The sequence below is a fragment of the Coturnix japonica genome, chromosome Z, assembly GCF_001577835.2.
Source record: "Coturnix japonica isolate 7356 chromosome Z, Coturnix japonica 2.1, whole genome shotgun sequence".
Taxonomy (NCBI): domain Eukaryota; kingdom Metazoa; phylum Chordata; class Aves; order Galliformes; family Phasianidae; genus Coturnix; species Coturnix japonica.
Window position 1 is genome coordinate 8,136,105 of NC_029547.1, and position 25,084 is coordinate 8,161,188.

At 44.0% G+C, this 25,084-nt stretch overlaps 1 protein-coding gene across 3 annotated transcripts in view; it reads left to right on the forward strand.

Annotated features, from left to right (window-relative positions):
- LOC107305798 (phospholipid-transporting ATPase FetA-like) overlaps positions 1-25,084 on the forward strand; it is a 71,221-nt gene that overhangs the window by 16,456 nt on the left and 29,681 nt on the right. For all 3 annotated transcript variants that reach the window (XM_015848364.2, XM_015848363.2, XM_015848362.2), the window contains exons 3-9: positions 8,357-8,415; positions 17,602-17,715; positions 19,969-20,067; positions 20,745-20,806; positions 21,796-21,868; positions 22,053-22,123; positions 22,970-23,052. In XM_015848364.2, the coding sequence (XP_015703850.1) occupies positions 8,357-8,415; positions 17,602-17,715; positions 19,969-20,067; positions 20,745-20,806; positions 21,796-21,868; positions 22,053-22,123; positions 22,970-23,052 (561 nt within the window). The remainder of the gene's footprint in view (positions 1-8,356; positions 8,416-17,601; positions 17,716-19,968; positions 20,068-20,744; positions 20,807-21,795; positions 21,869-22,052; positions 22,124-22,969; positions 23,053-25,084) is intronic.

Below are 25,084 nucleotides of genomic sequence, written 5' to 3' on the forward strand. Positions count from 1 at the left end.
CGGAGGCCAGAGGCGCTGGTTGATGGTTGGACTGGATGGTGGTCTTTCCAACATCAGTGAGGTTGTTCAAGTCAAAGTGGAGTACATCTCTTGGTAAGCAGCAGTGGTGTTTCTATGGAAACAGTGTCTGTGAGGTTTTTTTCAGTGGGGCATGACTTGCAACTAACATTTCCTAAGGGAAGAGTAGTGGGAAAACTTTTTGTTCAGTGTCTGTGAAGAAATAAGGATCAAGCTTTGGCAATGGCTGAGAAATCGGGAAGGGAAAATCTCTGCTCACTGGCTTGTTCACTCCTGAGGAAGAGCACAGCCCAAGACTCACTTGATGGGCTTAAAGCTTACCTGACCTTTGGGACTCCCATTAATATCCAACAGGAAAGATCACAACAGACACCAAGCGTGAAAAATACATTTATTTGGGTGCAGTTTCCCATTAGGAAAATAACTGTGAATTGAAAAACTTCTCAAAGTTTGTTTCAGATCTGTATTTATTTTTATGATATTAAATCACTTCCTATCACTGTGTGTTGCTGTTATTGACAGCGTGTGCTATTGTGTCAAGCTGTGGTTCATGCCTGAGATAATGTTTTCTAGTAAGGGATGTGATATGTGCCAGCCAGTCACTGTCAGATTGGCTTTTCAAAATAAAATGCAGTATCTATTTCAGCTGCTTTATTTGGCATGCTGATAGTGGTCAAATGATTTTGAACGAGAATTACTCAAAACAGGATACCCAAAAAAAATCTAAGCCAAATAAAATTAAATTTCAGATTTTTTTTTCACCCACAATGAAGATGACACAGAATTTTTGCTGCTGAAACATCTGAATATTGTTGTTTTTCATTCTGAAACAGGCTGACAACACCTGAGAAATGCAAATGCTGCTTGAGAAATAATCTGTTGCATTTCTGAGAGCTGTAGAGCCCCAGCCCTTGCCCAGAGCCTAGGCAGGAGGGTGAGACATTGCAGGAGGAGGAAGGGAAGGAAGAAGCAGAGCTGGCAGTAGGGCAGGATTTGGGGGAAGGGAGAGGAGAGGCACAATCCATCCCTTCCCAGAAAGACCTCATAGGGAATGCTTTGTCTTTTAAGGTTATCCAGCACCTCTTCCAGGCCTGTGTTCTCCCGAAAGTCCTGTTTGACACAAGTGTAAACATGGTGGGCAAACAAAGGCATCCTTTTGGAGCCCTTCCTTGTTCTCCTTTCCTTATGGTGATAATATCAAATGCTGTTTCTAGAAAAGGGCAGGACCAACTATTGAACTTTAGCATTGTGTTAAACATTTACTGGACTTCAGGAGGAAATAATTCCAATTCATCCTTGAAATTTTTAATTTCAGACCTCACATCTGCTGTATGAAGACTGAGGTCTCTCTTATGAGGGTCTTCTGTTAGTGATGCCAGAAAAAAAAAATAAAAAAAATCACTTTTTGTTAATAACTCATCCAGAAACACATGAAATATTTCACCTGTGCTGGCAAATTCCAGTTGCTGTGCTCCATTGTGTCCATGAAACACAATCCATTAACACAAACGTGTATTTCTTGCATTTAATTTCCCCAGGAGAAAGGAGTATTCTTGGTGTTCTGAGAAAAAAAAATGATACAATAGAGAAGACATTATTTAATAATGGAGGAAAGGGCAGGACGGAATAGGCTAATTCTGTTCATGGTGTCGTGTCTGAATGGCCTTGCCTCCAGATTTCTAAATTAAATCCTTCACACTCAGTACAAGCTAGTCCATTTCAGAGACAAAAATGCATGTGATTGCCAGCATACATCACCTCCTGCCAGAGAAGCTCTGCAGAGGAAGGGGTTTCTGCATTTCCAAACCATGCTGTTTTGTAACACAGAGCCCTTGAGAGCCCTTTCTTCAGGTCAGTAGTGAGCATATCTTTGTTTGCCTTGAAGCTGGGCTTGTGCCTGCCCCAGGCACCTCCATATCTCTCCCATTTCTGTCCCACCTGGCTTTTATCTCTCTTCCAGATGCATGTGCATGGCTGTACCATGTCAGAGCACATTTTAAGCCAAGGATGCTTCTTGGTTTTGTGGCACACAGTCAGCCTACCAGCCCTGGGAACCTTATGGTATTATGTTGATTCTCAGGCTAGATTCATTAAGGTCGGAAAAGACCTCAAAGATCATCTAGTCCAACCACCAACCCAGCCCCACCATACCCACTAACCATGTCACTCAGTGCTGCGTCTGATCAGTTCTTGAACACCTCCAGGGATGGCAACTCCACCAGCTCCCTGGGCAGCCTGTGTCAGTTCCTGACCACTCTTTCTGAGAAGAAATTTTTCCTAATATCCAACCTGAACCTACCCTGGTGCAACGTATCTGCCTTAAGTTTCAGCTTTTATCTGCATCTCGGACCAGCTGTATGATGTAGATGTTGTATAGTACAAGCCTCAGACTCATCATGCAGTGCTTCCCTTCATCTATCTACTCTCCGATTTGTATTAAAGCGCTGGGCTTGTTGGGTCATGAACCCCGTGTAGAGTTTGCTTGGGTTGCAGCAAGGTACTGCCATATTGTAGTTTGGAAACCCTGTGATGTATGCTATAGAAAATAAGACTGTCTTTTTTAACACAGCTGTAAGTACTGGAATGATACTCAAGAATCTTGCAGTGTACATCCTTTCTCTCTTGAAAATGAACAATTACTGCTTTAAAGTAAAGGGAGAATTTGGCTAATAGCTTGCCTACTAATAACCCTAAGAAAAGCAATTTTATTTGCCTAGTACACCATGTCATCGTATGCCCTCTCCCATGACACTGTCCTTCAATGGACATGGGTATCAACACACAGTGGCAGATTTCATTTAATTGTGCATGTAAGAGCAGCAGTCCAGAAAAGACCAGAAGTAATGTCAGGGAGTTCTTTGCTTGTGATGAGATGGGTCAGCTTCTTTGCACAGGCTGCGAGGTGGCACTTGGGCCATCAGTAGGAGGTGACAGTGAAATGTGAATCACACCACAAAGGAGAGGTGTCAAAAAGTAGAGACCACAATGGCTTAAGGAAGACCAGATATGATGGAAAGAAGACTTGAGTTGCACTGGGGAGGTTCAGGTTGGATTCTAGGAAAAACGTCTTCTCAGAAAGGGTGGTGAGACACTGTCACAGGCTGCCCAGGGAAGTGGTGGAGTCATTGTCCCTGGAGGTCTCCAAGAACCATGGAGACGTGGAGCTGAGGGATATGGTTATGTTTATGGTTATGGTTATGGTTAACCATGGTTAGTGAGCATGGTGGGGATGGGTTGGGGTTGTACTAGATGATCTTAGAGGTCGTTTGCAACCTCAGTGATTTTATGGTTCTCCATTGTGAGTCTTGAAAGGAAAAGTGTGCTGCAACTGGTGGAGGTCTTTTAAGACTGCCTACAGCCTCTTGGGGTGAGGCCTAATGGCTGCCTCCTGAAGGACTGTCCCAGGAAGATCAGATACGTGCCCTGAGGAACAAAGTAAATGAGGCTACAGCTTTCACAGCTTGGCATTGGTAAGGTGAATGGCTTTGATAAGAGCCCTTCTGCAGGGGAAGCTGAGGAGATGAGCACATCTCTCAGCTGCCACTTTTTGCAGCTGATCCAGTGTGGTGTTCGTGCTGTTGAGGTCACTTGTTTAAAGGGTGGAGCAGAGATTTATTATTTTATAGAGTTTGTCTCAGTTCTGTTGTCAGGCTCGGTTACCCCGGCACTCCCCTAACTGGGCTGTGTTTATTTCAAGCATGGGATATCAGGCCCTAGTTTGTATATGACTTGGCACAACCAGGCAGATATTAACCTCCCCCAATAACTTGGGTCCGCAAGACCTAACTTCTACAGACCTTTTCCAGAGGCCTGTTTAAAGCTCTTGGCATGTGTTCCTTAAGCATAAACTAGCAGCAGATTTCCAAGCTCTCCAACTAGACCTCAAATCTAACCTTTTTCAGGACTTTTCCATGCAACAGCCCTAAATGAGAAGGCTGGTGGGCTGTCCAGTTACATTCATAGCTCATTTTTGGCATGGGTTTCATGTTATTAAATCCAGATGTTGCTCTCTGGTTTAGCTCCTAAATCTGTCTGCCTGAGAAAACAGCCACTTTCCCAGTGACTTGGTCTCAGTGGTTAGACCAAGAACTGGGCACTAAGCCATATTTATGTACGCTGAGTTTCCACTGATGAATAATTTAGAATAGTTTTCAGCAGCAGTGAGATGATAACTTGTAGCACAAATCCCACTTGTTCTTCCCAGTGATTTGTGACTGCAGTTTGCAGAAGCAGAAAGTTTAATACAAGTTGCTTAGAGATTAAAGAAAAGTTTGAAGAGCTGAAAAACTTGTCATCTGATCACTTTTCAGACTTCTCTTCCCTGTTTCCTCAATGCTCCCAGAACTACCAGTGCATGATAAGACATGCATACTTGGATCTACAGCGAGAATAGTCTGAGCTGTGGTTTCCAGGCGTAGCTGGGGTAATGTAGAGTTTCACTACTTCTTGTTTACAGCAGTCATCCAAGAGTCTTCATTTCTACCCAAACACTTACAGAGATGAGTAGGAGTTGTCTGGTCTAATATAGCGGGTTCTGATGTTTTCTTTAACTTTTTATTATTATTATTATTATTTTTAATTTTTTTTTTTCCCCTCAAAATCACTGAGATGGTGCTGCCATGTGCCTCTGGTTGTGGTCAGTGGTGTTTCTCATTTGGACCGACTGGAGGAGGGAAACTTGGCTTGCTGATGTTGGATGAGGCACTCTCTGCGATTTGTGGTTGTTCTTGATTTAGCAAATGTACTGGTTGATATCCAGCAAGGAAAATGAAAATCTTTCCATTAGAAAAAAGCTTTATATTTTGGCTTTAAGGGACACTGTTTTCTGAGAGGGCTGATGCCTCATAAAAGTTTGGGTCTCCTGAAAGTGAGGAGTGCCGGTATCAAGGTGGATGTGCTGCAGCATGCTGTGTGCAATCGCTTGTGTCCTGGGAGAGGAATAAATACCTTCAGGGCTCCAGCCTAGATTAGCAGCTCTAGATGTCTTTACGCCTCTCTCCATCACAGGCTTATGCTTTCCCTGTCATCTGCTTTGGTAACAGCTGTCACTTTCAAGAAAATTCCTGAAAAGGCACCTAATGCAATAGGTGAAGCCATGTCAGCATGGACCTGCTGAGCTCTGCTTCTCTTTTCCTCTTGTGCACTGGACAAGCTGTTCCAGCCTCTCTGCACATTTTTTTCTTGTTATGAAAGAAGAGAAATATGTGTCTTGGGGAAAGCAGTGAAGGATTAAGCACTTTCAGGGTCTTGAATGAAACCTCTGTGTTAGTTTGTAGCAACCAGCCAGGGCAGGTGGGAGCTTTCCTGAAGGAAAAGGAAAAACACATTTACCTGCTAACATAGTAAAGAGGGCTTAAATTAGAAATTAGAGGGCTTGATGAAAACAGCCCACATGCAGAGACGAAAACTGGTGAACTGTAAAAGGGCTTAAAAAATTAGGGAAACGATGTTATTTATAGGGTTTCTGGAGGGAAAGGAGGAAGGATAGCAGTTCAGTGCCCTGAATAGCTTAGACACTTGCTAATGCAAGACTGAATAAACAGGAAGAACTAGATGTCTTAATACATCATTAATAAGTATAATAGACACGTGTTGGAACTCATGAGGCTGGAATATTAATAGAAAAGAGTAAAGCTCATTCTGGAAGGATAACAGAGGTGGCAGGGGGTGAGATGTTCTCCTTGTATGTTCATGTTCTCTGAGATCCTGTACGGAGAAGAGAGGGATAAACAAATTGCAGATCTCTGAGCAATGATACACAAGGGTAAAACAGCAGACTTTGTAGTCAGTGTAGTGTACCAAAAAGAGCAGACCTTGGTAGAAATTAATGTAGTTTTCTGAAGGACAGGGCGTGGTGTTAAATAAGGAATCCTGAGTCCACAGATGCAGAATTGGGAAGGAGCAGAAGGGAGAATAATGTGTTCTTCTGCCCTTGGGCTGAGCAGGAACAATCTGTAGAGATGATTATTTGGACATGGAGCGGAGTCTGTTCCAGAAGTGGATGCCTTCAACAAGGAGGAGCTGGCTGGGCAGCTGAGAGCAGGAGGTGGTGTAAATGGGAATGGGGGCAAAATGGCAGTATGTTGCTTGGGAAAAAGTGACAACAGAAAAGTGTTTGAAATGGAATTCAAGAATGAAACCTTGGTTAATACGAAGTATTATTAACTCAGATCTCAGGGGAAGAAAATTCAGGAATGGGGAGAATTAAGCAGAACCATGATTTCCTTAAATAGTTGACATTAAGGTCAGGAGTGTAAGCTATGATGATTCAGAGAGGCTCAGAAAGTGAATGAAGGAATCACCTACACCTCAGACAGAAGAGATATGCTTCTAGAAGGTGTACAGAGTGTTGTTTTATCCAGCACTAACTGCATGGCAAAGCTCAAACTGAAAAAGAGCTAGTGAGGATGTAAAAGGTAATAAAAGTTGTTCTGTAGAAGCTGGGTTCTCTGGGGTTCAGTAACCCTTCTGAGGGGAGGGGAAGATCAAAGATGTTTTATGTCTGCTGCATAGTGGAAAAAGTTGAAGAAAACATGCTAAGGAATCTGACACATGCTTTTCCTTAGTTACACACCTCACACATTAGCTGCTGCCAACAGAGGAGAAGGGGAGATGTTTGGGGCTGGAATGAAGACAGAATGGGGCAGATTAGTGAGCCAAAGGATGGCCCAGAGCCTGCTGCCTTGGAGACACTCCAGAGCACAGGCAGGTATGGTTCAGAAGAGTGCAAAAAGTCTCTACCTTGAAGAAGGAGAAGTAGAAAAGCGGAGCAATTATAGATATGTACGCTTCACTTCTTGAGTGAAGGTTGAAACAGTCAAACAAACCACTTCAAAGTGACTGGAAGTGTGTGGTGGAAGAGATGATTAACAGCCAGCAGTCCAGAAATTCTACATCCAACACAAATTAATTCTGTGTTAGTGGTAGCCAGAGGGCTAACAAAGAAGTCTTAGATAGCTGCAATGTGTCTTGGCTGTCATTTGTAGCATTTTTACAAGTAAGCTGGAGAGACGTGCTTGAGATAAAATCACTGCAGACAAATTGCCAACATTTTTGAGAAAAAAATACACTGAGAATAGTTATCAATGACTGATAATCAAACTCAAGTCATCATGGATGGATCCTGGATCTGGTATTCAGTACTTTATTTTCCTGCTTGTCTAGCAGTCTTAAGAGCACAGTTAGTAAATCTGCTCCTGGCAGGAGCTACAAAAGATAGGAGAAGTATTGACTAACTGAAGAAGTTTGGATTCATTTCAGTGAGGATAAATCAAGGGTCTGTGTTGCCTGATGAGGCATCAGCTGAGCCAGAACGGATCAGCCCCAATGGGTCATGTTCTGGCCCACTGTCTACCAAGTGCTGGTGGTGCAAAAGGATATTATTTGAATAGCTTCTAGGTGATTTTCTATTTAAAATACTCATTGTCAGAAAGGTAGGTGGGGTGCTCCTTCTGGTCAGCTCTGCTGCTGTAAGGCTGAGGCTGTAAACTAAGGCTCATTTTGGGTTCTGTGCTTCCAGAGTGAGGTTAACTAGCTAGAAGGCCCACTGGAAAGCAGCAAGAAAGGTGCCACTTCAGACCAACCTGTAGGAACTGACTAAAGATAAGAATTATGTTTTCTTTCCAAGGGTAAACTGCAGCAAGGCATCACGAACTCATCTGGGCTGTGTCCTTGGCCAGTAGCACAAGGAAATGACGGGGGGCAGAAAAGGGCCTTTGATCATCCCAGGAGAAGTTACAATTTGTTTAAATTGAAATGATAAGTCTTACATTAGGTAATGGGAAAAAGCCTTCCCCATGGGAAGGACAGTGCAGTCCTGGAATAGGCTGCATTGGAAGAATAGCTGTCACTGAAGCTTTCTAGAACTGTTATTGAGAGTGATGGCACAACCATCTCTTCAGATACAGGGTGGATCTGGTGACCTTTTGAAATCCCTTCCTGTGGATTTTGATTTCAGGATAGGTGCAGTGGTGATGTCCCATTTGTGGAGTGATGCTAGAATGTGCATTTGTAGTAGAAGAATGGCACTAACAGTAGATTCATAGAATCAGCTTCACAAACATCAAAGGCAAGAGATGGAGCAGAACAGGGATAGTGAACAGCACTGGCTGAGTGTTGATTCCTGCCCAGGAGAAGGTGAGCAACCTGTGCACACAAATTGCTCTATCAGTAATGGGAGTCTCTCTAATTCCCTAATATGGGACATTTAGAACACAGCACAGAGTCCGGGTGACATCACCTGCTAGCAGCTCCACCAGCTCTTTCTGATGCTTCATTCATGCTTGTATTGATTCTGCCTGCCTTCAAGCATATCTGATCTGATTCTTGTTCTTTGCAGAGGAAGAGAGACACCTTCAAGCAAACAACCGAGATTTTAACCTACAGTTTGAATATGCTGTAAGTAAACGGAAAATGTTATTTGTTGCACTTGTAGCCACAGATGTTATTCATTACATGTGCTTCACATCCTCACAGCACAAGGTGCTCTCCCTTCATCTTCAGTTTGCTGTTACAAGGGCACAGCACGGGTGAACTGTACCTGTGACTCTGCAGAAAATAAAGCTAGGGAATTCATTCAGTGGGCTTCCCAGAAAGACTTGGGCAAGGCTCATCTCTGTGTTCTGTGGTGAAACAGGAGGTCAGATGTGCCAGAGAGCACGTCAGAAAGATGGTTCGCTACTGAGTCACCCATGCAGCTCAGCCCTGCAAATGGGTGGTCAGAGGAGACCTAAAGCTAGAAAAGCACATAAGTGACCTTATATACTTCCAGAAACGTTTTTTTGAGAACCACGTGTTTGCAGAATCAGGCCTCCAAGGTCTTTCAGTAAGGGAACCTGTGGGGGAAATTTCTGTTGGAAATGTGGCTCCATTTAAAGTAAAATATTAAAGGAAATGTGTCAGTTCCTCAGCCCTGGCAGTGAAATCTTCTCTGGCAGGAAGGTTTTGAATCTGGCCTTTGTGGCTTCCTGCCAGCTTTTATTTCCATCTCCGCAGCCTTGCTGGGCTCACACTGTGCCATGAAGGCTGTGACTCTAAGAAGCACCGTGAGGTGTGCTGCCCATCACCCAGCTCTGACAGGCAGCCCCCTGGGCAGCTTGATTCCTAAAGATGGGGACTGTTTGCATTCCCTGTGTGTAGAAAAGGACTAGATCAGCTTGTACAGCCATTTTTCTTGGCTGCAGGGCCATCTCCTGGCTGGGCAATCCTAAAGCTGTATTCATTCAAAGTAAAGTGCAGCTGCCAACTGATGTTGCAGTGAATTTTGTGAATTTTTTGTCTTTTGCATGTATGAACTGCAGCAATGAAATTCATCCTTCAGTTTTACTCGGGAGCTCCTTCGAGTCACACTTTGTATATGCACGTTGTCAGTGTTTCCTTGGTCCTTTCATAACTGGAAAAAAATCAACATTTCAATATATTGTATTTTGTCATGAGATAGAGACATAGACTTGCCATTAGCTTTGACTAAAGATCTTAATGTAGCTGATCTGTTGGCAGCATTAACTGGATGGTAATCAGTGGTCACCTTTCATCTATGAGCTACACAGATTAGAGCCATGCTAAGTATAGTGCTGCTGCATGCGTACTGAACATGAAATGCACTGTAGATAACATATGTAAAGGACGATGCAGCACAAATGATTTACCAAGCCTGATGGTTTCAGACTGGGAAACTGTGTCTGATTCACATAGATCCTACAATTAGAGCTCTGGGGTGAGCATTGCTGCTTCGAGTGTGTTTAAGATCCTTCATTGGTTGATTGCAACATGGACTATGAGCAGCAGTGGGACAGGGAAGTAGGAGGGAAGTGTACAGTGATGTCAGAACAGAGAGAACAAACAACTCTCCTGGCACTGAGTCTATTTTTTGAAAAGCCACTCTCAAAGATAACTACATGTCACTGCTTCCCAGCCTATTTCTTACATAGCCAAGGATCTGCAAATAACCAAAATTCAGGAGAGGGCTGTGAGAGCTCTGGAGGGTTTCCATTAGAGTCTGCTGATTGGGTGTGAAAGTGCAGGCAGCTGAAGGGCCAGCTGTTAAGTCTTGGCAATGAGTTTCAGTAATCGTGCCCCTCAGTTTAGTCACCTATAGGTAATGATTTCTGGAGCTCGGTGTAGACTGAGACTTAGGAATTCTAGAAAACTGTCCAGAAAGAGACAAATCTTGAGTTGGTGAGTGGGCGGTGAGGTACTAAAATACTTTAAGTAGCGATGCAAGCACTGCCTGTGCTGTATAGGGCTGAACACCATGTCCTTGGCTGCTTATTTCCAGTAAATCCTGATGAAAGGTCCATTTATAAAGCTACATTCCCATGTCTTATGGAAGTGACTAACCTTGCTTATGAGTTACTCTAGGTCCCATCCTTTAAATTGCTGGGTACCTCTCTAAATGCTAAAAAGGGAAAGAGGGAAAGAGTCTCCCAATGCACTGGCATCTGCATGATAGTCTAGCAGTGTTTCACTCCACTGGAAGGGTTAAATCTGGGTCCCTTCCTTGTATTCAGATTTCTGTGAGTGCTATAGTTGCACTGCTCAGCATTAGGATGTGGTCCAGCAGAACCAAATGGTCCAGACTCTGAACCCTCAGTGCATGTGAAACTATGTTCTGTGAACGGAGACCCTGGGCAGAAACAAGAAGGAAACACAGCACTGTAATGAGACCTAGAAAGCATTCTGTAAAAAAAAAAAGCCACGGGGATAAAGTTTATTTTACTTGGTAACTTAAGGCCATGTTATCCATAAAACCTATAGAACAGGTTTCTGTAACAAAGCTAGGTGAGGCAGTAAATGTTTCTCCAGGGTGAGGCAGCTGCTGAGAAAGGCCAGTGAGAAGAAAGGGAAACGCAAACAGAGGCGTAGTGTTTTGCTTTCTTACTGCAGCCAGGCTGTGTGTCGCAGCTGGTGTGCAGGTTTCAGCCTTTCACTAAAAAGAGAGTTCTTTTGTGTAGGCATGGATGAAAGGGACAGAGCTGCTGGTGAGAACAGGGAAGTGGGCACGTACAGTAGGGTGAGTGTGCTGGCCCTCGGCCATTTGTAGTTATCTTCCCTTTGCGGTACAAAGTCTACAGGATATCTGTGAAGGAAGAAACAGGGAGGGGAAAAAAAAAAACCTGAAAAATCTATTGTGTGTGTGGAGGGTGACATCAGCTCTGGCAGTTGCTGGATGTGAAGCAACTCTTGAAAACTCTCAAACCAGCTTTGCAGGAATATAATGCTGCACCATAGAAAATGGTGCTTGCCAATTCGTGCAAGGACATGTCCAGATCCATCACACTTCGATCTGCAGGAGAATCTAGAGGACAGATTTGCTCCTGGGACTCAGCAGAGAACTTCCCAGAAGGCAAAAAGCAGTGTGTCTCAGAGGCATTACTCCATCTGCAGAGCTCCTTATCTGACCACCAGCAGGGCACGAGGGACGGATGGTAGTATCACAGAATCATTATGGTTGAAAAAGTCCTCTAAGATCATCCAGTCCAACCGCCAACCCAACCCCACCATGTCCATTGACTGCATTGCTCAGTGCTGTACCTCCACTGTGCTTGGACACCTCCAGGTGCAGTGACTCCAGCACCTCCCTGGGCAGCCTGTACCAATGCATCACTGCTCTTTTGGAGAAGTTCTTCCCAGTGTCCAACATGATTTTATGTGATTAAGAGCAGCATCTTCTAGTGGTGGCCCTGGGTAGGTCAGGGTTTATTTGGGTTACTATGAAGCGCTCTTTGGCCTTGTGCTGTGCAGCAAGAACACGGTAGCTTAGAAAAATAAACCAACCTTCAGTACAAATCGTTGTGCAGTTAACTGGAAGGGCTGAGTGTGAAGGTACGTACTACCCACCAGCTCACAAAATTAGTTAGGAATGAGTCAGAAACGAAGCAGAAAGGGGTGACATGCAAAGACACTTATTGCAGCACAGAAACGGACCCAATATAGGTCTTCAAATAAAAAAAAGTTAATTCCTAATCCTGTATTTATTCACACCACAGACAGGCAGATCCTTCCTGACTTCTGCAAGAGGTTTGCCTGTGTTGGAGGCTGAAGTGAAGTGAAAAGCAGGATGCCAGAAGTGTTCCATCAATGTTTAAGGGGTTTTGTTGTGATTTCCATGATGCAATCTGGCTGCTGTGTCCCCAGCACCACTACAGTGGGGACCCACCACTGTGGGACATCCCTGAACCTCTCTGTCCATGGACACTGGTGGAGAAGAAAATCTCTTCTGAGGGTTTTCAGTGTTAGCTTAGGTTCCCATTCCGTTTTATTTCTTCGCTTTCACGTTGGAATTCAGCACAGCTGCAATAGGACGTCATGAAGAGCTGTGAAAACAACTTTGAAATTGGCTTTCAGACAATAGGAGAGGAAATGCAGGACCCATGAGTCAATGACAAATTTCATCTTGGATCAGGATCTAGGGTCAAACCAGCATCCTTTCTGCAGGGCCAGCAGTGAGGGGGCTGCTTGGACTCCTTTTTTTTTTTTTTTTTTTCCCTGATCAATTAATGAATTCTCCAGTGAAACAAGGAGGATGAATATAACCTCCTATGGCCAATGAACATTGCCCTGAGCTGGAGCAGCAGCCAGGTTCTTACCCCTTTGGAATTTGGAGAACAAGGAGTTGGGACACAAGGCTCAGATTCTGACTCATCTCCTGTGCTTTTGTGCTAACATCTGAGGATGCCCAGAGGGTTATCCTCAGGGATTCTGTCAGTGTGCGGCCTGGTAGGCTGCAACTTTAATCACATCCCAAACCTGCCAATGTTTGCTCCTGTTTGTCATGCTGGAGGCTGAATGGAGTGTACCCTGCTGATGTGGTCTCAGCAGCTCCTGAAGGAGGAACAACGGCAGTATCCTGCACTACTCTTTTTGCTGTTAGTAAGGTGTGAGCTGGATCCATCTAAAGATCCACTGATGCACTGCCAGGAGCAGCCCCAGCCAGGGAGCAGCCCCATGGGAAGGGACCATCTGGGACCATCAACAAGCCACATCGCTTCTGTTTGCACACCTCTGCACTACTGTGATAAGGGCACTTGCCACAGTGATGGTGCTCTGAGTAACAGCTCTGTCATGCACGGGATGTCTGCAGGCAGAAGGAAGGGAAACAGAGCTTGCTGAGTGTATGTTCCTAGAGATTTTCCTGGAATACTGAATGTGTGACTCGATCCTGGAAGTCAGTTTATTATTAGTTGCAAGAGGTGGAGGGGGTCAAGGGGATGTATAGGTAAAAAATTCCCGAAGCTGTCACAAAGAAAAGAAACAATGAAAGAGAAAAGAGGACTCTGGGTTGAATATAAGTCTTTCTGTTTCTGGTGTTTGGCCAGCCTTCTATTTCTGTGGGTAGTCCTTTTACTTCTCTATGAGGTCCTTACAGGCACCTAGCGAGGCCCATTGACTTACTGAAGCCTTTTCTCAGTCTCCTTTTGTGCTGGGGCTGCTGCCCACTGTTGGGAAAGAGGCAATGGACCTGGCAGGCTTAAAACAGGGCTCATGTGTCTATCCTGTCCTCAATATGAAAGCAAAGCCTCAGTGGCACCACATGCCCTGTTTCACAAGTTTATCAGATATGTTCTTGAGCATGTTAACAGAGTGAAGGTCACATTTTTGCATGTGGTGTGTGCATGCTTCCAAAATGCGCTGCTGCAGGTGAACAAAATGCCACTGAATTTCACCCCTGCCATCTCCTCACAAGACTTTATCAGATCATGTGGGAAGGCTGGTCCTGCTTCTCAGCTGCTTCCCTGCACTGTACACTGTGCTGCACCTCAAATAGCCATATGACAGCCAAGTTTTCTGCAGGATCCATTTTGGGCAAGGTTATACAGTTGCTAGAAAACAGTATATGATTGAGCGAGGGGTATAAATTCAGGTGGACAGTACTATACCCTGCCTTTGCTGGCAGTCCACCTTTAGCCCCTGTAATATGACCACAAAAGCAGCAGACTCTCCTATTTCCACTGGCTTTCACGGTGTGGAGGTGACATGTTTGTTCTGTGAACAAAGGCAGGAGCCATCTGCTGAGCGTCTGCCCGTGGCCTGACGTCAGAGGCAGGGTTCTGAAAACACCCCCGAAGCAACAGCTCATCTGCCAGATCTGGACATGTGTAACTGCGGTGCTATGAGCACTATTCTTAGGGACAGCATTTTGGTGGAGTCACACCTTCAAGAGGTGTGAATCGAGCCCCTGAAAAGAGCAGATGAGACTCATCTCTCGCCCACAGGCTCCCGTGTCAAGCTTTGCATCTGGAGAGCCTGGGGATGGCTGACTGTGCTGAGCCCTCCTGGATGTAGGCACATGGAGGGGCAGAACCAAGGATCTGGTTCCTGGCACAGAGGGTGGCTTTTTGTGAATATTTGGTTTTTGTAATTCTGTAGAAGGAGGAGCTTCTGAAAGATCTCTGCAAGGTTACTGCTCAGATGTTTTACCTCTCCATCATTTGTGAGTCGCCCTCCCTAAAGGCAGGGCATGGGCTGGGTGAGGATAGTGCTTTTGAGGCATTGCTCATAAAACATTGACTGTGTATGGACTCTAACACACTCTGTAGCGCCCATTCCAGAGTATTCAGGGTGTGAAACAGCTCTGGCTGAGTGATATCTCATCATAGACTAAAACAGGGTCTAGAGATAGAGGATGAAAGTTTCCCTGTATCCAACAGAGAGCCCAAGGTGTCAAAGTAGACAGCACAGGAATATTTCAGGGTAGCATGATGATGATCCCACACACAGAACTTCAGCTTTCTCCTTGAAATGGGAATGCAGAACTTTCAGGGGGGAAGGCTGAGGTTTTGCATAACTGGTTTTCATCATTCAGTATTTTATATTTTCTTGGCCCCAGAGGGTTCATGTACAGCTCAATTAGAAATCACAGAATCGGGGAATCATTTAGGTTGGAGAATACCACCAGTCCAACTGCCAACCCACCCCCACATGCCCACTGTCCACGTCCCACAGTGTGAAATCTCCACAGTTCTTGGACACCCCAAAAGATGGTGACACCCTCAGCTCCCTGCACAGCCTGTGCCAATGCCTGGCTGCTCTTTCTGAGAGACATTTTTCCTAATATCCAGTCTGAATCGCCCCTGTCTCAGCTTGAGGCCACCACCTCTCATCCTGAATCTTCACAGTGATTAGGGGGAATTCTTTTCTTCTGATGTTTGGGCTTAATTCTAGATTTCAGAATGATGAGAAGCTCCATTCTGACACTACTTGTCCTTCTCCTGAGCCATATAGTGTGCTAATGTTTCCAAACCAGCACGTAACAAACAATGTCGCTGTCTTCAACTACTGTAGAGACAAACCTGGATGCTCAGATCACAGCAGTTGAGTGTGGAAATTGTTAGGTCTGGGCGTTTTAGTATGCCTAATGGCAATAGGAAACACAGTGAATGTCTGGTTCATTCAGTGGTTTTCCTGACGTAATTAATGGACTGAAATAGAAGGCAGGAATTGAAATAAACCACTCCCATTCTTTTCCTATCCACCTCTGAGATTTTTGAAGGCAAGGTCCTTTAAACTTTGTGTGAGTGTTTACAGAGCAGTTTTTCCCATGTTGTGTGTGACCCTGTGAAATCTGGTGACGCATAGGGGTCAAGTCCCCTGTACAGACTTTTTCCCGTAGATACCGTCTTCCCTTTTTTAAGCGACAGTGATATTTTCCTTCAGTTTGTTGGATGTTTTTAGACCCAGATTTTGTTTTAAAATCTGCCAGACTCTGTCTGGTGGAGACAAACTTGTCAAGCAAGTTGTTTAATTCTCTGTATCTGTTGTATGCATGGGATGCTGCTGTAGTCTCTGTGCATTCTGGGACATAGCTAAAAGTCCAGCAGCTGCCTAAAATCAGATAGATTCCCCCTTTCACATCTCACAGTGAAGATCATAATTGATTTAATGGTCCTGGATTAATGCATGGATTGGAAAAGGCCTCTGGTTCATATTTAGTAGCTGCTATGCACCCACCAGCTTAGTGGTCCCTAAAGGTGATTATAATATTATACTTGCTCCTCTACTGAATAAGCAAACCTACCACTGGATGAAGGTACACCTTGCAGTATCTGTTTTCTTGTGCACTTTAGGTTTCGTTGTAGGGGGTTAATAGGCTTTTGTGTGTGTGTGGAGAGTTTCTCTGAGAGAAACATTAGATGTGCTGGCAACAGATGGCATACATGCTCACAGTGCTAACTCTGCATGAATGCTTAATAAACCTAATGTAAAAGGGAAATCCAGTACACCTCAGTACCAAGGGGAGTAAAGTGACTGCCATTTCCCCAAAGTGCTAGGAAGAATATGCATCAAGATTCTCTTCAAGCTGGGAAAGAACCTAGTATGTCATGCTTGTCTGCCTGGCTGTGCATAGCTCTTTCTGTCCTTGGTGTCAAGACTCTTGGCTGTGCTCAGTGTGTCCCCTCTCACTTTGCCGTGTCCTTGGGACCATGTGTTTTGGACAGCTATCTATACCTTGGCCCACTGATACTCCAACATTCGGCTTGAAAACAATAAACCTGTAGGTTGATGCTGGATGCTCAAGCCATGTTGCTCATGGTTACCATGTGTAGCTGGGCTCTCACATTGCTACCACAGCCTTGTACGTGGTGAGATCTTCAGTACTATCCAATCTGGCAGGAAAATACTAAATAGCATAGCAGCTGTTTCTACCTGCAGCTGAGAGGCACAATGAGATGCTGCTCTGGCTGCTGGGTTTCTGGGTAGCTCTAAACAGTGTTATGAAGCATGGGCAGAGCTAAAAACCTCTGTAGATTTGGGACTGACTTAGCTAGGGGGCAAAGTACAATGGGTTGAGCCATGGTGGGAGCAATTGAACTGGAGTGATCTGATCTGCAGGGAAGAATGTACCCAGTTCTGTAATTCCAAGTGTGGGTTTTCCTCTGGGTTGAAGAAGGCAGGTAAGGGAGCAGCCATTGTTTCTGGCTGGAGGGGCAGTGTGCAATTAGAAGAGGAAACTGGAAATAGGGAACAAAGCAGCAGATGGTTGAGTGAAATGGTGACTTCTTCATTAGTGGCTGTTTGCACAACACTGTTCAAGTGGTCTCTGTGGAACAGAAACAAGCCACTGCTCCAAGTTGCTGAGAGGCTGCTGAATTAGCTAGTGATGGTAATATTGGGCCCTTCTGGAAAGAAAGACCTGCTTCTGAGGTTGGTAGGCTCAGGGCTAGTAACAGCTGTGTGATTTAGTGTGTGCTTTCTAGAACTTTTCTGAAGTCTCAACCAACAGCATGTCTGACTTGTGTTCTGTATGTATATATATGTATTTATTAATACAGTTTGTACGTCTTGAAAGTGGAAAGAATAATATAAGGACAGTGTGTCTTTTAAGTGTATACATGTACCTGCATCCACCTGCAGTTGCAGTAGCATAAACTGAGCATTACATTTTCACCAATTCCACGAGGGATTCTCTGTTTATCCAGACTCAGCATGACTGTGTGGGGAAAAGGAAATGTTTTTTGAGCTGCTGTTGGAAACAATGCTATTGCTAAATATAAGCAAGCAAAAACACAGTTGAAATGGGTTGTGCTGTAATTTTATTTCCTGTTTTACCAATCCTATTTATTTGCCTTTTTTTTTTCCCTACAGAATAATTCAATTAAAACATCGAAATACAACTTCTTCACTTTCCTGCCTCTCAACCTGTTTGAACAGTTTCAGCGAATAGCCAATGCCTACTTTCTTTTCTTGCTGATTTTGCAGGTATGGACTCACTGTGCTGTTTTGAACAGATTGCTTTGTCTGTTATCAAAACCTGGTTGCATGTTGATAGTTGTAAGCTATTTCCCTGTTGCAAGCTGTCATCTCGGTAAAACCTTAAAGAAGGTATAAAGTAGGGTGGAAAAAAACAGCCAACTCCTCTCTTAGCTTTGGACATGAGTATTTGAATTAAATGAACAAAAAAAATTAATTGCAATTTTCAGCTAATTGTCCACACTTTCTCACTCCCCTTTCTGTCTACATCTGAGTGCTCCTGCTTCTCCTTGGATTTGCATTACTTACTCATTCTGTAGTACAAAAGGTTTAAAGGCAAATTCCTTGTACTCCTTTGACTGCCTTAAAGCAGCATGAAGAAGAACAAATTATTAAGTGATTGAGTTTCCCTGGGAAGGATGGAAGGAGACTTGACATCAGGAAGGCTGACAGTTACAGCCCATTTGCATAAAGCTGAATATTGCTCAGCAAGGGAAGGACAAAGCCTGATGTGGAGCGTGTCCGGCAGTGGCAACACCACTGAACTACTACAGTAGCTCATAGTGACACCAAGCTGCACTTTGCCCATAGTCAATGAAATTGCTGTTGCATCTGAAAGCTGGACACACCAAGGGAAGTTGGTATCAGGACTTCTGCTTGTTGGCACGTGGAGAAAGCATGGGTAAAAGCTGCATGGTCATTCACTGCTGAGTCATAGTAGAATACACATGATATGAAAACAAAAAAGCCACCACAGAACTGGTACAATTTTGGTTAAGTCAGGGGTGATATTTGAAGTTTGTTCACTTCAGTGCACACAAGTTCAAAAAATTACCTTTTTTTTTTTTTTTTTTTTTTGAATGATATTCTTCAATCTCAGCTCAAGAATGCATAGGCATAATTTAGTTCAATCTACAGCAAATTATATGTAATCTTTGCTTATTTGCAGGGAATGAATTGTTTCAGCCCATGTATATTTTCCAAGAAACTAGCTTATAGTGAAAGTGCTTTTTCAGATAATCTGAAAGCACTGTTCCTGTGTTGTTTTACTACACTCTAGCTGTTTGTCTATTAAATTCATGGTATTTCAAGCTTAAACTGTTCAGTTATTAAGTTGTTCAGCTATGTCTTTTGCTGAACTAACTAGGAGTGATGGTCTATAAAAGCACAGAGCTTTTTCTGCTGTCTGCATCAAATTAGGCTAAGGAAGGCAAGACTTTTAGTCTTTTACATTTTGTTATTCTTCCATTTATTTATTTATTTATTTTACCTCTTCTACTCACTCATTGCTTTCCTGTAGCACTGGATGTGACAGGTGGCTGTGGGTGCTTGCCTCACTACAGTGTGGGCACAGCCCACTAGGACATGCATCTTCCCAGTTGTGTGAGAAGGCAGCAGTTATATGGCTTTGCATGGGGCTTTAAAAAGTATTCCTTCTGGATGGATTTGGTGGTGCCAGTGGGATCTGTGTTGTACAGTGAAGAACCAAACCCAAAGAGTGGATTTTTTTGGTGGCATAAATGTCAATTGAACCTTGTTTATGTAGTAAATACTGCCCACATTAATTCTGATGGACGCATCACGTTGCTTCCATCATTACAGAACCATGTAATCATTAAGGTTGGAGAAGATCTACTACATCATCTAGTCCAACCATTGACCCAACACCACCATAACCACCAAGACATGTCCCTTGGTTCTTCTAGATGAAGGGGAGAACTGTGCTGGAGTAAGATGGTGAAGGCATGGCACAGTCATTTTCAACTCTTGGTTCCCCACAGTAGCAGAGATGTCAGAAACTCTGTTGATCTTGGAAGAGCCTTGGGAACAGCTGTGTGCTGTTCAATGACATGAAGTTTACTTCAGCAAAATGTGAAGAGTTACTGAAACAAAACAGAAGCATCTGGAGGCTCCACACAGCCAGCTTTGCTCAGATAACTCTGGGTCCTCCAACCAGGCTTGCTCATATCACTCTCTCCAGAAAAATCCATCAGGGATTTCATGATCTTAATTTTACAAGCAACAAGAAGGAGCAGCCCACTGTATTTCCTGACAGCACCATGTTCACATCTTAAATTACAGCTATAAGCATAGGTTACCTGGCTCTCTCATATTTTTGAGTGACAGAGATGTATTTCTGACTTTATTCTGTATCCAGATATTGTACAACAAATTATCTGCAGCTTACACAGAAAACAGTGTTTTGTTTTCATTTGCTGAAAAGGCAAAAAGTTCCTCAACCCGGATCTCTTCTTCCTACAGTTGATCCCTCAGATTTCCTCACTGGCGTGGTTCACAACAGTGGTGCCCCTGGTGCTGGTGCTGGCTGTATCGGGAGTCAAGGATGCCATCGATGATTTCGTAAGATTTGTGTTGCTGTCCCGTACTTTGGATTTTGCCCATCATTCTTCAGCACAGTCACTAAAGCAAACCATTCAAAGTAAATACAGCCAGCTGCAGGAAGCTGAATTAATGAGCTCTGGCCCAGATGAGATTAAATCCTGAAATCTGTTCATTATCTGAAAGAGCCATAATTTCCTAATTACTGAGCAGTCCATTGACTTTCTCAGACTGTTCAGCATGTCAGAAAACATGGAAATGGAAAGACATGCATGGAAGTCTGTTCTTAGGCTCCGACTTTAAGCAACTCATCCTCTGCCATCTAGACTCAGTTTAGAAAAGTTTGGTATCAGAACTTGTGGCCACTACCCATAACAGAGCAGAGGAGTGGGTGCCTTTGGGTGCTTAGTTTATGCAACTGTGATGGACAGGTCTAATGGCAATTGAATCGGGACTGTGCTAAATGGCATATAAGGCTCTACCCTCCTCTTTCCCTCCAGAGAGCACATCCTCTGTTGCCTGCTGATCTTTGCAGTCATGCTACGCCTTGTATTACCAGCTATGACTCACTTATGACTCTAATCTGCCTTACCCATTCGGCCATCTGGGAGAAAACCTAAAATGTTAATGAACTGCCTACAGCTATTGTGTGCTTGGTTTCCTGGAAATGCTTTTTAACACACTGATCAAATTTTCAGAATCGACACAAAAGCGACAATCATGTCAACAACCGTCCAGTCCAGGTCCTGATCAATGGCATGTAAGTCCTGTTTATTCTGCTATCATTCTGTCTGAACGTGCACCACTGGGCAGAGCACTCAATTTTTCTCTCTTTTGGGCTTCCAAAGATCATGGAACTATTTCAGATGAAATTGTCTTTCGCCCTGTTCAGTCACAGTGTGGTTCTGGATGATGTGGCTGGTTGATGAACCCATGATGTGGTAACAGAGTCAGTGCAGACATTATGGCTGTGCCTGCAAAGACAGAAAGTAAAATGTTTCTCTTTCTGGATGGAAAGATCTATGTGTGAATATCTGGTGCTTTAGGAGTATTTTGTTATTTTACCCTTTGTCATGGAAATAACATACAAGGCTATCTCTGTGTCCATACTGATAGCATTAACTTCTGCATTAAGCAAAACTAAACTTTAGTAACAAGTGATTTGAAATGAAGAAGTGCAGATAGCTTCCTCTTTCGTACTGCAGTACTTTGTGTGTGCGTTTACTTCTGTGCCTAATGCCTCAGACTTCAAACGTACTCAAAACAGTTCAGTTTTGGCTTGGATTTGGTACTGCCAGCACTGTTCTTTTCCTTCAGAAAAAAAAGCAGTGGAGGCTTTGGCTGTTGCAGCAGACAGTCACACTGTTTGCTTGTGGTTCCATGGAGCCCACCCACCTGTAGGACACAGCTGTATACAGCTGTAAAGTCTCTGGGAATTTTTTTTTTTCCTATGCTGTAAATAGCAGCATGTTGTGTAAACTCCACCGGATGATCAAACAGTTAAAAATACAACTGGAGACTAAAGAATAGGAATGTACTTTTTGTGCCTTCTGATAAGTAAACCAGCTTTTCTTAGTTTACTCTCTGTTAGAGAGTAAGCCCACCATGTATCACATAGTGGCAGACCTTGCTCCTTTTTACTGGCAGCCCAAACTCTGATGGCACATACATCCTGAAGTAGGGCAGGGTACCGTATGTTCCTAAGCGGTGCTTGCTTTACGTTCCTACTTACTAGGAGTTCTCTTACAGGTTGAAGGATGAAAAATGGATGAATATCCAAGTGGGGGATATAATAAAACTAGAAAACAACAACTTTGTGACGGTGAGTACAGTTTCTCTCCATCCTGCTCACACTCAGTCTCTGTAATTACTCTTACTGCCTTATCGCTCACAAGCAGATAAATCAGCAGGGATGAGAACTGCAGTGTTCAGAAACCATGAGCAGCGTAGCAGTGCGCTGCCCTCCAACTGCATAGCTCATGCTAAGCTTGTCTGTTTGTGTCCAGGCTGATCTGCTGTTGCTGTCGAGCAGTGAACCGCACAGCCTGGTGTACATTGAGACGGCGGAACTGGATGGGTAAGCCAACCTGCTCCTTGGGGCCATGGCTGCTGCTAGCACAAGGACAAGCCTTGTGTGGTTCTCCTGGGTGCTGCAAGGGTCTGCTCTTTGCAAACACTGCTTGCTGAGGGTACAGCTGGCCACAAGCTAGAGGGTTACGTCTTATTTGTGTTCATTGGCAGGAACTGGAGCTGACCTCATCATTACACCCCATTTTACATTACCTTTTCTGCATAACCCAGAGCTTGCATCAGCTGTGAACTTTGGCAGTGGCTGGAGGAGCGAGACAGATCAGAGAGCTTGAGGGACACTGGCCTCTCCAGATCCCACACAGAGCCCTGTGGATTTTCCCTCTCTGCCTTCTCCTGAAAATGAACACGTAGTTCTGGTACCTACATGTGCATGGGAGAACATATAGGATGCCCTGCACAAATAGTGTTTATTTGATGCTGCATTTCATTTCACCTCCATAGATGGCTAAGCCTAAACTTCAGAGCTCTTCAGGTCCAAAATACCATGGGAGAAGATCCAAAACTCTCTTATTTGCTCAGATACTTGAGGACTGCATGCAGTATGAATAGCAGAATTGACAGTAAACTGCTCAGGGGCTTGAGATGCTTGGTTTTATGCTTTGTGGTGACCATGACACAGACACCTCACCCTCTTTGGTACCATGTCCAGAATTCCCCTGGACTGCTTGTCTTTGCAGTGGAAACAGTAAATCTCATCCTTTTGGGCAGTTGATAAAGGCCTATGCTGGTAAGGTCCATAGGATGTCCAGGGGAGGAAGCAGTCCTCAAGAAAAGAAGTGACTTTCAGGGAGAGTTGGTCTCATTCCTTTATGCTTCATGTAATGTATTACAGTGAAACAAACCTCAAGGTGAAACAGGCACTGACAGTCACCGCTGAGCTTGGAGAAGATCTTCAGAAACTGACAGACTTCAATGGTGAGTTTTTGTTGAAATTTCCCTTTCCAAAGAATTTTCTCAGACACTGGAGTCCATGGAGTGCCTGAGCATCTCCCTTCCAGGCTACTGCCTGCACAGCACTCCTTTGGATGTGGTGGCAGGCAAACAGAATGGGAACACTGCATCTGTACAGCAAATAATATCTACTTATATGAAGAACCTTTGCCCTGGAAGCAGGTCTCTGTCAGTGCCATGGAGGGACTGTATTTTAAGATGTTTACACACCAGCTGTTGTTAACAGGCAAAGTTCATCCTTTCTTCACACTGCTTGCATCTCAAGTACATAACAGTAAGAAAAAGGAACCAGGCTCATTGCAAACAGAATAGTCTGTGTTCATAGATCACCCATCAGCAGAGAGAGAACGAGGGAGCAGTGCTTTGCAGAGCCCTGCTGGCTTCCATCAGAGGGCAGGATTGTAGGAAATACGGGGATGGAGAGGAGTGGAGCAAGGGCTTCTGTCCTTGGAACTTCTCAGGGAATGCAGGCTCTCAGGAAATGGTTTTGGATAAAGAGGACAAAAAAATCAACAATAAAAATAAATCTCACTGAAATAACTAGATTGTCCCAGAGAAAAATGGTGGTGATATGGCAGAGAGTTAGCGTGGTGTGGATGGTCACTGGTAGTGTATCATCCAAATGCAGAGGCTTTCCCTCTGCTTCCTTCACTGAGGTTCTGTGAAGTGATGTGTGTGGTCTCAGCTGAGCAACAGCTCAGAACATTGGGATTTCTCCAACATGAAGGCTGTGGTTCTGAGAGCTTTAGGTCTTGAGAAATGTGCTTTTGTGGGGGCAGCGAGGTGTTTCTTTGTGAATAGTCAGGTTGTGCTCTCAACTGTTTTCCTGAGGAGGATGCAGTGTGTATCAGGTAAGTAAATCCTCCATCCTACATCATTTTTCAAGCATTTTTCTGGGTAAAGCTTATCTCAAGATTCTTGAAACAACATCATTAAAAAATGTTTCAGAGTCTTTCGGAGAATTGCAGCTGCTCTATCAAATATTTATTTGTCCATTAAATCTCTGCTTGTAAATAAAGTGGCCTCTCTGCTGTACTAAAATGAATAGAATGGTTCCCAGGATGATTTATATTTGGGTGAATACTGGGAAGAGTGCCTGGACACAGACCCAGCCTTGCATTTTCCTAGCTAACTTCTGCAAAAGTATTTAAATATTTATGCAATTCTTTATCTAATTATTTCTTAAGACAGGAAGAGAGGAAAAGGTTGAGCAGCTAATATAGGCACTCAGTGGAATGCTTAATGTGAGTTACGATGTTTGTTGACGCTGTGATGGTTCAGATAAGGAAGATGCTTGAAACATGCTGAACTTTATTTCATTTGGGAGCGAGGAGGCAAAAAGGAAGCAATGTTTTTCAGTACCTACCACTTACTGTGTGTAGGCTTTGCAGTATTTAAGGTCATCAGGTGAAAAGCATTCTGATATCTGCCTACTGTTAGCAGGACGGGAAGCACAGAGTCTTACCGAGGTCGTGGTGAGGGCACTGGGTTTCTCACTCCAGAGTTTCTCTCTCTCTTTTGTGGTTGTATTAATTCAAATGGTTTTTGTTCCGATGTCAAAATGTCAGACTCACCCACTCACTGGAGAGCAGCTTTGGGCGTTGACTCACAGAAGACTTAAGTCACAACCCAAAACTTGCGTGAGGAAAGGAGCAGTGCTCTTGGCACGGGATCGTGCCCTGGTTTTGGTTCACCAGAGTCTTATCGTGTTTTGGGTTACATTGCAAAGCCTCTATTCTTTTGGTGTTTTTTGGAGAGCATGAGGGCTGCCGTGAGACAGGAAGAATGACTGTAGGAGTTAGAGGCCAGGGAGGGCAGGTCTGATTGTGCTTGAGTTGACCAGAGCATGAAATGGCATCACCAGCACCAATGTCACACATCTCATATAACTTCCCAATTACTTTTTCTTTGGAATCTGATGATTTCCCTGCTCAACAGCAGAAGTGCTTTTTCACAGCATCTATGACAGCATCTATTCCTGAGCTTTAAGTTTTAA